Here is an 11,112-nt window from a genome sequence, read left to right as displayed (position 1 = left end):
AAACAATTTGATAGGTAGATAAATGTATAAAGCAACCCATAAAATCTTTTTTTTTTCATTATTTTCTTCCAATCTTCTATTATTATGTCTTCGAGAGTAAAATCCTGTTTTAAAAATATTTTTATTATGCTTTATATTTTATTTTACGTAGAGCAGGAGATATACCTGGTGATGCTCAGGGCTTCCTCCTGGTTCTCTGCGGAAGAGTCACTCCTGGTGGGGTTCGGGGGACTCTGTGGGGTGCGTGGGATCTAACTCTACTCAGCCCCTGCAAAGCGAGCTCCTGCAGTGCTGCTGTATCTGTCGCTTTGACTCCTAAATCATACGTTTGCATATGACTCACTTTATGTTCACTCCAAGCATAGCCTCGACTTTTCAGGAGCAGAGAAACAGAAGAAAATGCCTTAGAGGTTTGCTGGAGCTCTGGGCAATTTAAAATCCGGATTTGGGAACGTTGCAATGGTGAAGGGGGGTGGTGTTCTTTTTTATTTAATATATATATACATATATATACACACACATATATGTACAAATCCAACTGCAAACATGCTTGTAATCATGGTGTTTAAATAAATATATTTATATTTAAAAATGTAACTCAAAATACAGTCCCACAGAAATCAAAACAATAATATCAATTCAAATATCAAAATAATAAACAAACAAGATAAAGACAAATCTGGCAATAGAGAAACCTATGAAAAATAAAGATACAATACAGTAACATAGAATAAAATAAAATATAAAATGAAATGAAATAAAATAAAATAAAAAATAAAATACAGATGAAATTAAATGAAATAAAATAAAATATAAATGAAATACAATAAAATACAATAAAATCCGGATCTCCCCCGGAGCCTGGCAGCTCCTGGCTCTCCATTCCCCTGCGTCCAGCAAATCCTCCTGGCTGAGCTAAATCACCCAACGCGGGCTTTGGGAACCCAGCGCGGGCTCTGTCTTTTTTCTTGGGGGTGCAACTCCCTCCCCGTCTACTCCCCATCCATCCTCTGCACTCCGGCTTTTGCAAGCAGTATGCAAACGGAGTGCAGCCTGGGCCAGTCAAATGCATTATTGGCCCTTGGCTGCAGGACCCTCAGAGCCAAACCAACTCTCCAAAGCGCCCTGATTTGGAAACTAGATGCTTGCGGAGTTGACAGTCACTTCCAAGCGAAACTGAGAAACACCACGGGGTTGCTGGGGTTTTCGCGGCTGGCAAAGCCTAGCTAAGATTTCCTATCTTCTTGATAGTTATCAGTATAATCAAATTTCAAAAAGGCATGGAGGAGAGAGAGAGAGGGACTGAGAGTGAAGTGCAATTCACTCGCTTTTCTGCTGGTGCAGTGCCAAGGTTTGGAAATCCTGTCGTTTGGGGACCTGGAGAGGGAGAAGTGGATGCAAACTTTTCCATGATTTTAGGGAGAGGGCTGGCTTGGAAGGGGTGAGGGTGTGAGAGCTCTGTTCCTCTCCTCCACCCCAAACTCCCCCAACTGACCAACTCTTGGAATCCATTGGCTCCCTTCCATACACTCCACCTCCCAAATGCCATCCTAGTCCAGATTAGACCCCTTGGCCCCACCCTCGCTGACCTAATAAGGCCATGCAATGTGTGGGGGACAATTATAAAAGGCAGGAGGGACTCTGCAAGCTGGGGAGAGAAGTTAAGAGTCTTCCTTCCAGTGCCCAGTAAGAAGACAGAGCACCATGGCCAAAGAATGGGGCTATGCCAGCCACAATGGTGAGTATGGGCAGCCGGGTCTTCTGGTTCTCCAACAGATCAGAGGAATCTTGCTCAAATGGGCAAGCCTAAGGAAAGAGGGCAGAGATGTCCTAGGAAATTAAAGTTATGGAACACTTAGAAGTATTAGTTGTTGCTCACCCTTTTAATTTCATGCTCCTTAGCTCTTCCTGCAAGGCTGGCGTTACTTCCACTGAAGAAAACTGAAGCTCAGAGAGGCTAGGTGACTTGCCTTCTATCACATTGTATATGCCTGAAAAGTCGGACAAACAGGGACCAGCTCTGATTGTGCAATACTGTGTGGTACTGGGCAAAAATCTGATATTTCTGAAGGGAGTCTTGTTATGGATATCAATATTATCTCTGTCTTCTGCTCCCTCTCTCTGGAGAAAAGGAACATCGGGTGTCTCCGAAAATCATATGTAGACTGTTATCCTAGCTGGTTGTAAATTTGGCATTGGTAAAACAAAGTGCATTGCAAAAAAATAAATCCTTCAGGTTATATTCTGGAGCAAGCAGAGGTAACTGTAATCTTCAGGTACACTATTAAAATGAACAAGTCTCAAACACTGAACGCTGTATTGTGGAATCAGAAAGCTGTGCACTTTTCAAAAACCACAGAACACACATCTTCTGTGCATTATGCTGATTTCTTCTATCAGAGAGGATTTGATTTGTCTCCCTAATAACTCAGTTCCTTCTCCTTTCTTTTGTAGGTCCTGACCATTGGCATGAAATTTACCCCATTGCCAAGGGGGACAACCAGTCCCCCATTGAGCTGCATTCTAAAGACATCAAGCATGACCCCTCTCTGCAGCCCTGGTCTGTATCCTATGACCCAGGCTCTGCCAAGACCATCTTGAACAATGGGAAGACCTGCAGGGTGGTGTTTGATGACACTTATGATAGGTCGAGTAAGTATGACCCTAAACTAGAAGCCCATTTTCCACATCCGTGTTGGCAAATGTGGTTGATGAGGATGACAGCATTTGTGAGGACAGGACATATTTTATCTCTGAAAACAGAGATGACATTTGGCTTGGCTCTAGTGGCTCACTGAGTTTACACACCAAAGAGGTCTATGTCTTAACTTCTAGCCTTAGACATTGCTGGCTGCAACATGGTCCTAGGCCCAACTTAAAAGCTTTTGGTATTTCTTCAAATGAAACTAGATGGGAAAATGGTAGTTTTTTAATGCAACTAGAACCTTCTTTACTGGAGAGTTCTTGTGGATCTTGCCCAGAGTCTGAGAGTCTGGCTTTACTCCAATCTTTGCCAGTGATTTCATTCTATAAAGCAGGACACACAGTAGAGAAACAAAATAGACACTTTCTTAGGAGCTAATCCAGGGAAGAGAAAAGGTCATTCTCTGAGGAAAGAAAAATCAGAGTCAGTGTTTCTATTGAGTGTTTATTTGATTAATCCATTTTGGAGAGTTTTGAAGTTTCTGACAATTTATTCCTGAATAGCGATTTGTGTATGGGAAATTAAAATCACATGTACAAAGTATTACTTTTACAAAAAGTAGGAAATTAAAATCACATGTTCAAAAAACATGTACAAAAAAGTAGGACTTTTACAGCAGGGAAAGTGCTGAGCCCTGAACACCCACCCCCATTACTTTATTCAATTACACTATTAAGAAATCAGTGAAATAAAAAGCAAACCTAACCAGAACAATAGAATCCTAAGTTTAATTTATTTTGATATTTTAAGCAATATTATAAAGAATTTATATTTCTTAAACAATAATTTCATATGATATCTGTAACTTCTTTCTCTTTTTAACACTTAAATCAATTTCCCATTTGAAGGATAAACAAAATTAAACAGCATTTAAATGGTTGTTCCATATAAGTATCCTAATTTAATTGGTATTATATGTCCTGAAAACACCTGATTTTATAGTTATATGGGGAAATGCAATTAATCAAACCACTTATTACTAGATCATGAAGTTTGGATAAAACTAGACCTCTTCCTATAGACCCATAATATAGCTCTCCTATAGTATCAGTAGCTGATCTATCATGAAAATATACTAGCCAATAAATTCTATTTTTATGAGCTGATATTGCTAAATCTTGATTTCTTTTTTGTATAGCTTCCAAATATCCTTTGTAAAGTATTTGAATTTCTAAATCACTTCCCATTCACAATCTGAATAAAATGAAGCCAAATTATGGAACAGGCTGAAATATTTGGCAAAAAAAATCTAAATGAGGGGCCAGAGTGATAGTATAGCGGTAGGGCATTTGCCTTGCACATGACTGGCCCAGGACAGACTCAGGTTTGATCCCTGTCATCCCATAGGGTTCCTTGAGCCTGCCAGGAGTGATTTCTGAGCACAGAGCCAGGAGTAACCTTTGAGCATCTCAGGGTTTGGCCCTCAAAAATGCAAAAAAAAAAAAAAATCCAAATTTGTTCTGTTTAGCTGTTTCTATCGATTGCTTCCTATAGAAAGTTCTGAATTGTTTATTTCTACTTATTTTAAACTTAAGTCTAATAATAGAATGAAGACACTTGTTAATAGTGTAAAAGTGTGTTTGGAATCAAGATATGGAGAATGAATGCATATTTTCTCAACTATTGCCTGTTGACATATTAATTTTGAAATGAAAAATTTTATGGTGTTTTGGGGGACCCACACCTGAATGTGCTTATACCCAGTGGTGCCCAGAGCTTATATATGGCTCTGGCTCCAGGATTACCCCTGGTGAAGCTCAAGGGACCAAATGCAGTGAATGGATCAAACCTAGATTAGCTGTGTCGAAGGCCTTACCATACCTGATAGGAACCATCTTCTCCTACTCCTTATTGAAAATTGAGATGCCATTATTTCATTTAATATTCGCAGCAGCTTGGGAAGATTGATATTAACACCTTCTTCAGAGAAGTATAAAAATGAATTCAGAGAATTTTAAAAATTTTCCTGAGAATATACACTAGCATTAGGACAGGAGAGGAATGGAGGAGCAAGAATTGGAACTTGAATCTGTCCATTTTTCAAAGATGAACGCACTTCCCATTGGGTCACCACAATGAGCAATCTTTGGTTGTCTACATATATGGTTTAATTTCATTTTCATAAATGTTAAAATGTTATTTAAAATAATGAAACAAACAAACCAAGGCAGAGATGAGACATTTACTTCCTTATAGTTCTATTCTTTATATTGTGAGAAAGACGACTTTAGTCTTTTAGTTGCCTAGCACTCTGCCCACTTTCTGCATATAAGTCCTGGCTTCTCAGAGCATATATTTATAGCAGGGTTCTGTACAAAAAATTGAGAGTTCCCTTTTGACCTTATTTTCCGAATCATAGTGCTGAGAGGTGGTCCTCTCACTGGACCCTATCGTCTTCGCCAGTTTCATCTTCATTGGGGATCTTCGGATGATCATGGTTCTGAGCACACTGTGGATGGAGTCAAATATGCAGCAGAGGTAGGAAGTACTGTCATGATTCTCTCTGGGTCACACACAGTGAAAATTAAAAGCTGAAAAGTAATAATACAGGGCTGGAGAAATAGCACAACAGTAGGGTGTTTGCCTTGCACGTGGCCAACCCAGGGTAGACGATGGTTCCAATCCCAGCATCCCATACGGTCCCTGAGCCTGCCAAGGGCGATTTCTGAGCACAGAGTCAAGGAATAACCCAAGAGCACCACTGGGTGTGACAAAAAAATAAAATAAAGAAAAGTAATAATACAGTGTCCACTGCTATTGCCTCAAGCCTGTTATTGGAAAAAGAGCTGAAGTAGCTTCAGTAAAGGAGGGATTTGTTAAACGAGACAGTTAAGAGAATATAAAATTGGTGTGTTAGCATTATGCATAAGGACTTCATATAAATTAAAAAAAATTAGAAGACAACTGAATAGAAAAACGTCAGGCCTTAGATAGAATGAAAAGATAACAATAGCTAACATTTAATAAGTGCTTACAAATGTTAACACACTTCAACTTTTCCATCAGCAACTTTGTAAGATAAGTTACACAGAATGAAAATGAGATATAGAAAATTAAGACAACAGAGCTGGAGTAATAATACAGGGGTAGGGCATTTGCTTTGTATATGGCTGGTCTGGTTTCGATCTGGCATCCCATATAGTAGGTACCCTGAGCTCTATCGATAGTAATTCCTGAATGTAGAGCCAGAGTAAGCTCTGAGTACTGCTTAGTGTGTGCTCCACTCAAGAGAGAGAGAGAGAGAAAGAGAGAGAGAGAGAAAAGAAAATTAAGATAATAAAGTGACATCTAACTGACATGTGCTAGACCTGATGTTCTATTTTAAGATTTTTTTTAAAGTTTTATTTACATAAACTTTAGTTTTTATTGATTGTTTATTCAAAGTCTCAACTATTCAGAATAACTTTAATTTTACTTGAGCCATTAGAACTTCAAAGTCATATTTAAAATGTTGTCAGTCTTTATGAGAGTATTCAATAAACTTTGTCCTATTATTGGGTTCATTGTGAATAATACGCTTTATTACTCATTCTAGGAATTTACCCTGCAATCTGTATTTGATCTTATAACTTTATATTTAAATTTATTATGATTTTGTTTTTGACTTCAGCTTCATTTGGTTCACTGGAATCCAAAGTATAACACTTTTGGAGAAGCTCTAAAGCAACCTGATGGAATAGCTGTGGTTGGCATTTTTCTGAAGGTGAGGCAAAGATTAACCATATCGTTACCTTTAAAAGAAAAAAGGGGAAAAAAGGAAAAAGATTTAAAGAGGAAAAAATTAAGAAAAGAAAGAAGAATGGCTCCTTATCACAAAGGATAGTGTGAATTTTACTTCATTGTTTGAATTATAGAGAAGAATTTCAGTAGTGATGCAAATAATCAAAGTATTTCTACAAAGAAGAGCTCAAAATGTTTTGCTTTCACTTAAACATGTGCCTTTATCACATTCTGATCACTAGTGCTTCTAAATTTTCACAAGACCTGTATGTATTTTCATGTATTTGCACGTGTGTGTGTGTGTGTGTGTGTGTGTGTGTGTGTGTGTTGCAATGGAGATCTGTGTCGCAGTGGTAGTGAGGGCCACAGTAGCATTGTTCAAGATCTTTCCCTCTACTTCATTTCAATTGCATTGAAAACCAGAATAGCCAAAGCTGGGAACCACTTGGCTGAACATCTTCTCGGCTTAGGGCAGCCACCACTCATATGATCCAAGGCTAAGATAGCACATGGAATGTGTGTGTTGTTGAGCCAACCATGGTTTAAAGAGGACTTTGTGTGATTACACATGATTTTAGTGGTAACATAATCTCTCTTTAAGCCAGAGGTGGAATTCTAACATCTTTGTTTTGAATGACCTAATTTGTTTTATATTCTGCATTGTCTGTGTCATGTTTAGCATTTAAATACAACACAAGAAGTTGTGTAGAATCTATGTAGAAAGACAATTAGCTTCAATTTAACTACATCAAGACCATCCAACGCTCATTTTATTAAAATAGTAGAATAACTTGACAGAGAAGGCTAAAGACAAAGTACTAGACCAACATATATAATTTTGTGGCTTTCTACTCCAAAGTTTGGTAGTCCAAGTTTAGCTGAGGAAATATATACTCTAAAATTCTTGCAGGGGAAGAGGATAAAATTATGTTTTTGCTTAGGACAAGATGTTATGGTACATGTATAAATACTAGTTGTGATGGATGAATCAAAATCAGTTTTTGAGACATTCCTAAATTATTGAGTAGAGATAAATATAATTACTGGTTTTTTGTTTTCTATTTTCTTACAGATAGGACGTGAGAAAGGCGAGTTCCAGCTGGTTCTTGATGCACTAGACAAAATTAAAACAAAGGTAAACAAGTAAACCCACTTTCTCTTCTTGGGAATAAATTAGGGTATGCCAAATTTCCTTGTTATATTTGAGGTTTATTTCAGTTAAAATTTGTTACTAAGTTTGATGACTATGTTCAGCATACATTTAAATTAAATGCCACTATATTTGTATTGTCAGATTTCTAGTTTTTAGAGTAATCTCACATACATGGTATATTCAGCCTATCTAGTAATTCCTTTCTTATCATATGTACACACTTATTAAGTAAACAATTGTTTAGATTCCAATGTTTTCCTTTCTCTACTGGGAAGCACCTATATATTTTAAATCTTAACAGTTGAGCTTTCTGGTTAACAAAATCATTTTAATAATCTTTGAGCCATTCTAAAATGCCAGCATGTTTTAACCACCAGAAAAAATAGTCAATATTAAAAAAAATGAAACCTTTACAAAAATTATTGTGAACCAAAGCATTAAGTTCCTAAGAGATATTTCTGTTGTGGTTTACTATTTACTTTTCCTTTCCTTTGAGAAATAAAAGACTAAGTTCTCCTAACAACTGGTAAGGAAATCAATGATGCCAGTGAAAGCCATAATATACACACCAACTTGATCCTTTGTTTCCGAACATCAAATTCTTTGCTAGAAAGTTCTATTTTTTCTATATCATTTAAAATCCGTTGTCACAAAATGGAAGCCCCATGTCCTGGGTCAAGTGGAGAGACACATGCGCTAGTTCACTGTCCCTCGAATGCTCTCTCTCAGGGCAAGGAGGCTCCTTTCACCAACTTTGATCCATCCTGCCTGTTTCCCGCTTGCCGTGACTACTGGTCTTATCATGGCTCCTTCACCACACCTCCCTGTGAAGAATGTATTGTGTGGATCTTGCTCAAAGAGCCCATGACTGTGAGCTCTGATCAGGTAGGTTGCTGGGGGAAACTTGTGAACATACCAACTTACATTGCTGGCTCGCATCTACCTTTCTACTTAGATGTTAAGCTGAAATCTATTTATGTATGTAGTCACATATTTATATACAGTTGCTAAAGGATGCATATTGAACATCTATCTAGAAGCCTCATATTTCACTCATCTTAATTATAGTCAGTCTGTTAAATTTCTAAAATGTGACAACCAAGGAGAACCAGCATCAAACAAATATTTTTTTCCAGAAGTGTTTCTGATGTTCAATCATGATCGAGTCCATACTCTAGAAGCATGAACATGAGTGAGATTTTGTGCATTGAGAGGAAATTCAAACTCTTTAGCTAGATAGAGTCCTGGTCAAATGCTAGTGAAACTGCTAATAAAAAATTAGCATCAATATATAGTGTGTGCATTTGTCCAATTTTCCAGCTAAGTAAACCCAGATTCAGCCAGGTAAATGGTAAAATTTCAACCTTTGTATGTCTTCTGACTCCTCTCTTTAAGCCTCCCTTCATACAGTTCACATAAAAACATTACAACATTTATTAGAGAGATGTTTAAGGAAAGAACGTTCTAAAAAGACAAGTCAGGAATATGGAAAAGAATAGGTTAAGGGCAAACACAGGGACTAGCAAGCTAGTTCATGACTATCTAATAGTGAAATCAGTTTAACCTGCCTACCCAATCAATATGCCTTCTGTAACTAACAGGACAATTTTCCTGTTTCTGGCCATGTGGCCTCAATTGTACATAAGCAGTTTCATAAAAAGTTCCATTTTAATGGTTGATTCTGGAAATAAATAAAGGTTATTCTTAATTGAAATTATTTTAATATGAGTATTTTGAAAAATGTAGTTTTTTAAAAAGAGCAAAACATTTTAATTAGTTATTTTTTTCTTTTGGAACACATTTAAATGTACTCAAACCTTTTTCTTGGTTATGGCTCTGTATTTTGGAATCACTCCTGGTAGTTTTGGGGGAACCCCATGTAGTACCAGGGATCTAAGCAAGCATCTTACCTGCTACTCTATCTCTGGCACAGGCACAATAAAAGGAGTATATATATATATTGATTTTTGGGCCACACCCAGTAACGCTCAGGGGTCACTCCTGGCTATGTGCTCATAAGTTGCTCCTGGCTTGGGGGACCATATGGGACACCGGGGATCGAACCGCGGTCCATCCAAGGCTAGCGCAGGCAAGGCAGGCACCTTACCTGTAGCGCCACCACCCGGCCCAGAGTATAAATATTTTGAAATAAATATTTTGAAAAGGGAATGGATTTTTAAAGTAGTAAAATTAAAATAATCTTTGCTATAAAAATATAATGCTTTTGAGAATAATATTTTAAAATGATCAGTCAGTTTTTTCATATCATTTCTTAACATTTAAAATATAGTATGACATTAATCTTTATTTTAAAAGAAAGAATGAAGACAGGAATGGCCAATGTGGCTTTCCATTTGCAGAGATCCCTTAATATTGTCCTCTGCTCCTACATGGGGTGAGTATTTTATACGGATCCCTCAAAAAGGGCACTTTTCCTAGAGGACATTGTGATCCTGTGGAAAAAGAAGAAAGGGGCTTTAACAAATAGAAGGTGCCTAAAGTCAGGCTGAAAATTGGTCACAGATGTTGTGGTCTGCCTTGCTTCTTGCTCTCAGATTTCTAGGTCTTGGTAGCCTAGTGGTCACCTAGCTAACAATACTTTTATTCCCTGCAGATGGCCAAACTGAGGAGTATCTTCTCCAGTGCCGAGAATGAACCCCCGGTGCCTCTGGTGGGGAACTGGCGCCCCCCTCAGCCCATCAAAGGCAGAGTGGTGAGAGCATCCTTCAAGTGAGACCCAGGCTCTCCTCCCTCTTCAGGAAAGGAAATTTGTCCTGGGAGAGTCAGCTTCCTTGCTCCTTTCTGTGCTCCTGACTCTAAGCAATTCTCAGCTTTCTACACTGAGCAAAAAAAGGGGAGAGATGCAATAACCAAGAAGCCAGATTTTCTTTTAGCCAAGGCTAGTATCAAAATATTTGGATTTTTCAATCTCATCTTTCCCCTAAAAGTAGGATTTTTTTTTCTAGTAAGGATTCAAAGAAGAAATAAGCAGAAAAGTCAAGATACTGGAGAAATGGCCTGTGGGTACCATTTATTCTGTCATCTAAAATTTCACAGAGCTTGCATTTTTCTATTTTCATAGTCCAAGCTCTTCATCTCAAGGAAATAATACATAACTCTATATCTAGTGTAGAGATATATGAAGATCAAAACTGCAAACAAGTATACAAAAAGATATTCAAATAAATATAAACATTAGAAATTGAAGTGCCAAAGTATTTTAACTCTTAAAACTAGAAAGATGACAGTTTTAGTCACTAGAAAAATTACCTGATTTTTATTTTTTAATTAGTAATGCAAGGAAACACAATGAGACCAGGATCTTTTTTTTAAATCACCCTGTATTTGAACTTCTTTATAGGATGATTAACTTTATCCTAATATTTTCTTTACCTGAATGAATGTCATTTATTTTACATTTTTACTACTTTTTATCATTGCATGCTATTAAAATAAAAACTGCTTCTTATATCATTTGGATTTGAGGGTGACATTAATGATCCCTACAACACGCAGAAGTAAATTGCACTTCAAG

The 11,112-nt window shown here is 37.4% G+C and overlaps 1 protein-coding gene across 1 annotated transcript; it reads left to right on the top strand.

Annotated features, from left to right (window-relative positions):
• The first annotated feature begins 1,430 nt into the window (after positions 1 to 1,430).
• Positions 1,431 to 10,764, top strand: CA3 (carbonic anhydrase 3). The gene is made up of 7 exons (XM_049782150.1): positions 1,431 to 1,738; positions 2,455 to 2,652; positions 5,064 to 5,182; positions 6,315 to 6,407; positions 7,497 to 7,559; positions 8,307 to 8,462; positions 10,192 to 10,764. The coding sequence occupies exons 1-7, from the start codon at positions 1,705 to 1,707 to the stop codon at positions 10,309 to 10,311; spliced, it is 783 nt and encodes a 260-aa protein (XP_049638107.1). The 5' UTR covers positions 1,431 to 1,704; the 3' UTR covers positions 10,312 to 10,764.
• Positions 10,765 to 11,112: the final 348 nt, after the last annotated feature.

The sequence above is a fragment of the Suncus etruscus genome, chromosome 10 (assembly GCF_024139225.1).
Source record: "Suncus etruscus isolate mSunEtr1 chromosome 10, mSunEtr1.pri.cur, whole genome shotgun sequence".
Classification (NCBI taxonomy): domain Eukaryota; kingdom Metazoa; phylum Chordata; class Mammalia; order Eulipotyphla; family Soricidae; genus Suncus; species Suncus etruscus.
The sequence above is the reverse complement of the archived record's forward strand: the minus strand, read 5'-3'. Positions and strand labels throughout refer to the sequence as shown.

Excerpts from the sequence above, each read along its gene's own strand:
- CA3 (XM_049782150.1), top strand. The coding sequence starts at position 1,705 with ATGGCCAAAGAATGGGGCTATGCCAGCCACAATG. Across the intron at positions 2,653-5,063 it reads TGACACTTATGATAGGTCGA|TGCTGAGAGGTGGTCCTCTC; the intron begins GTAAGTATGACC and ends TCCGAATCATAG. Across the intron at positions 6,408-7,496 it reads TGGTTGGCATTTTTCTGAAG|ATAGGACGTGAGAAAGGCGA; the intron begins GTGAGGCAAAGA and ends ATTTTCTTACAG.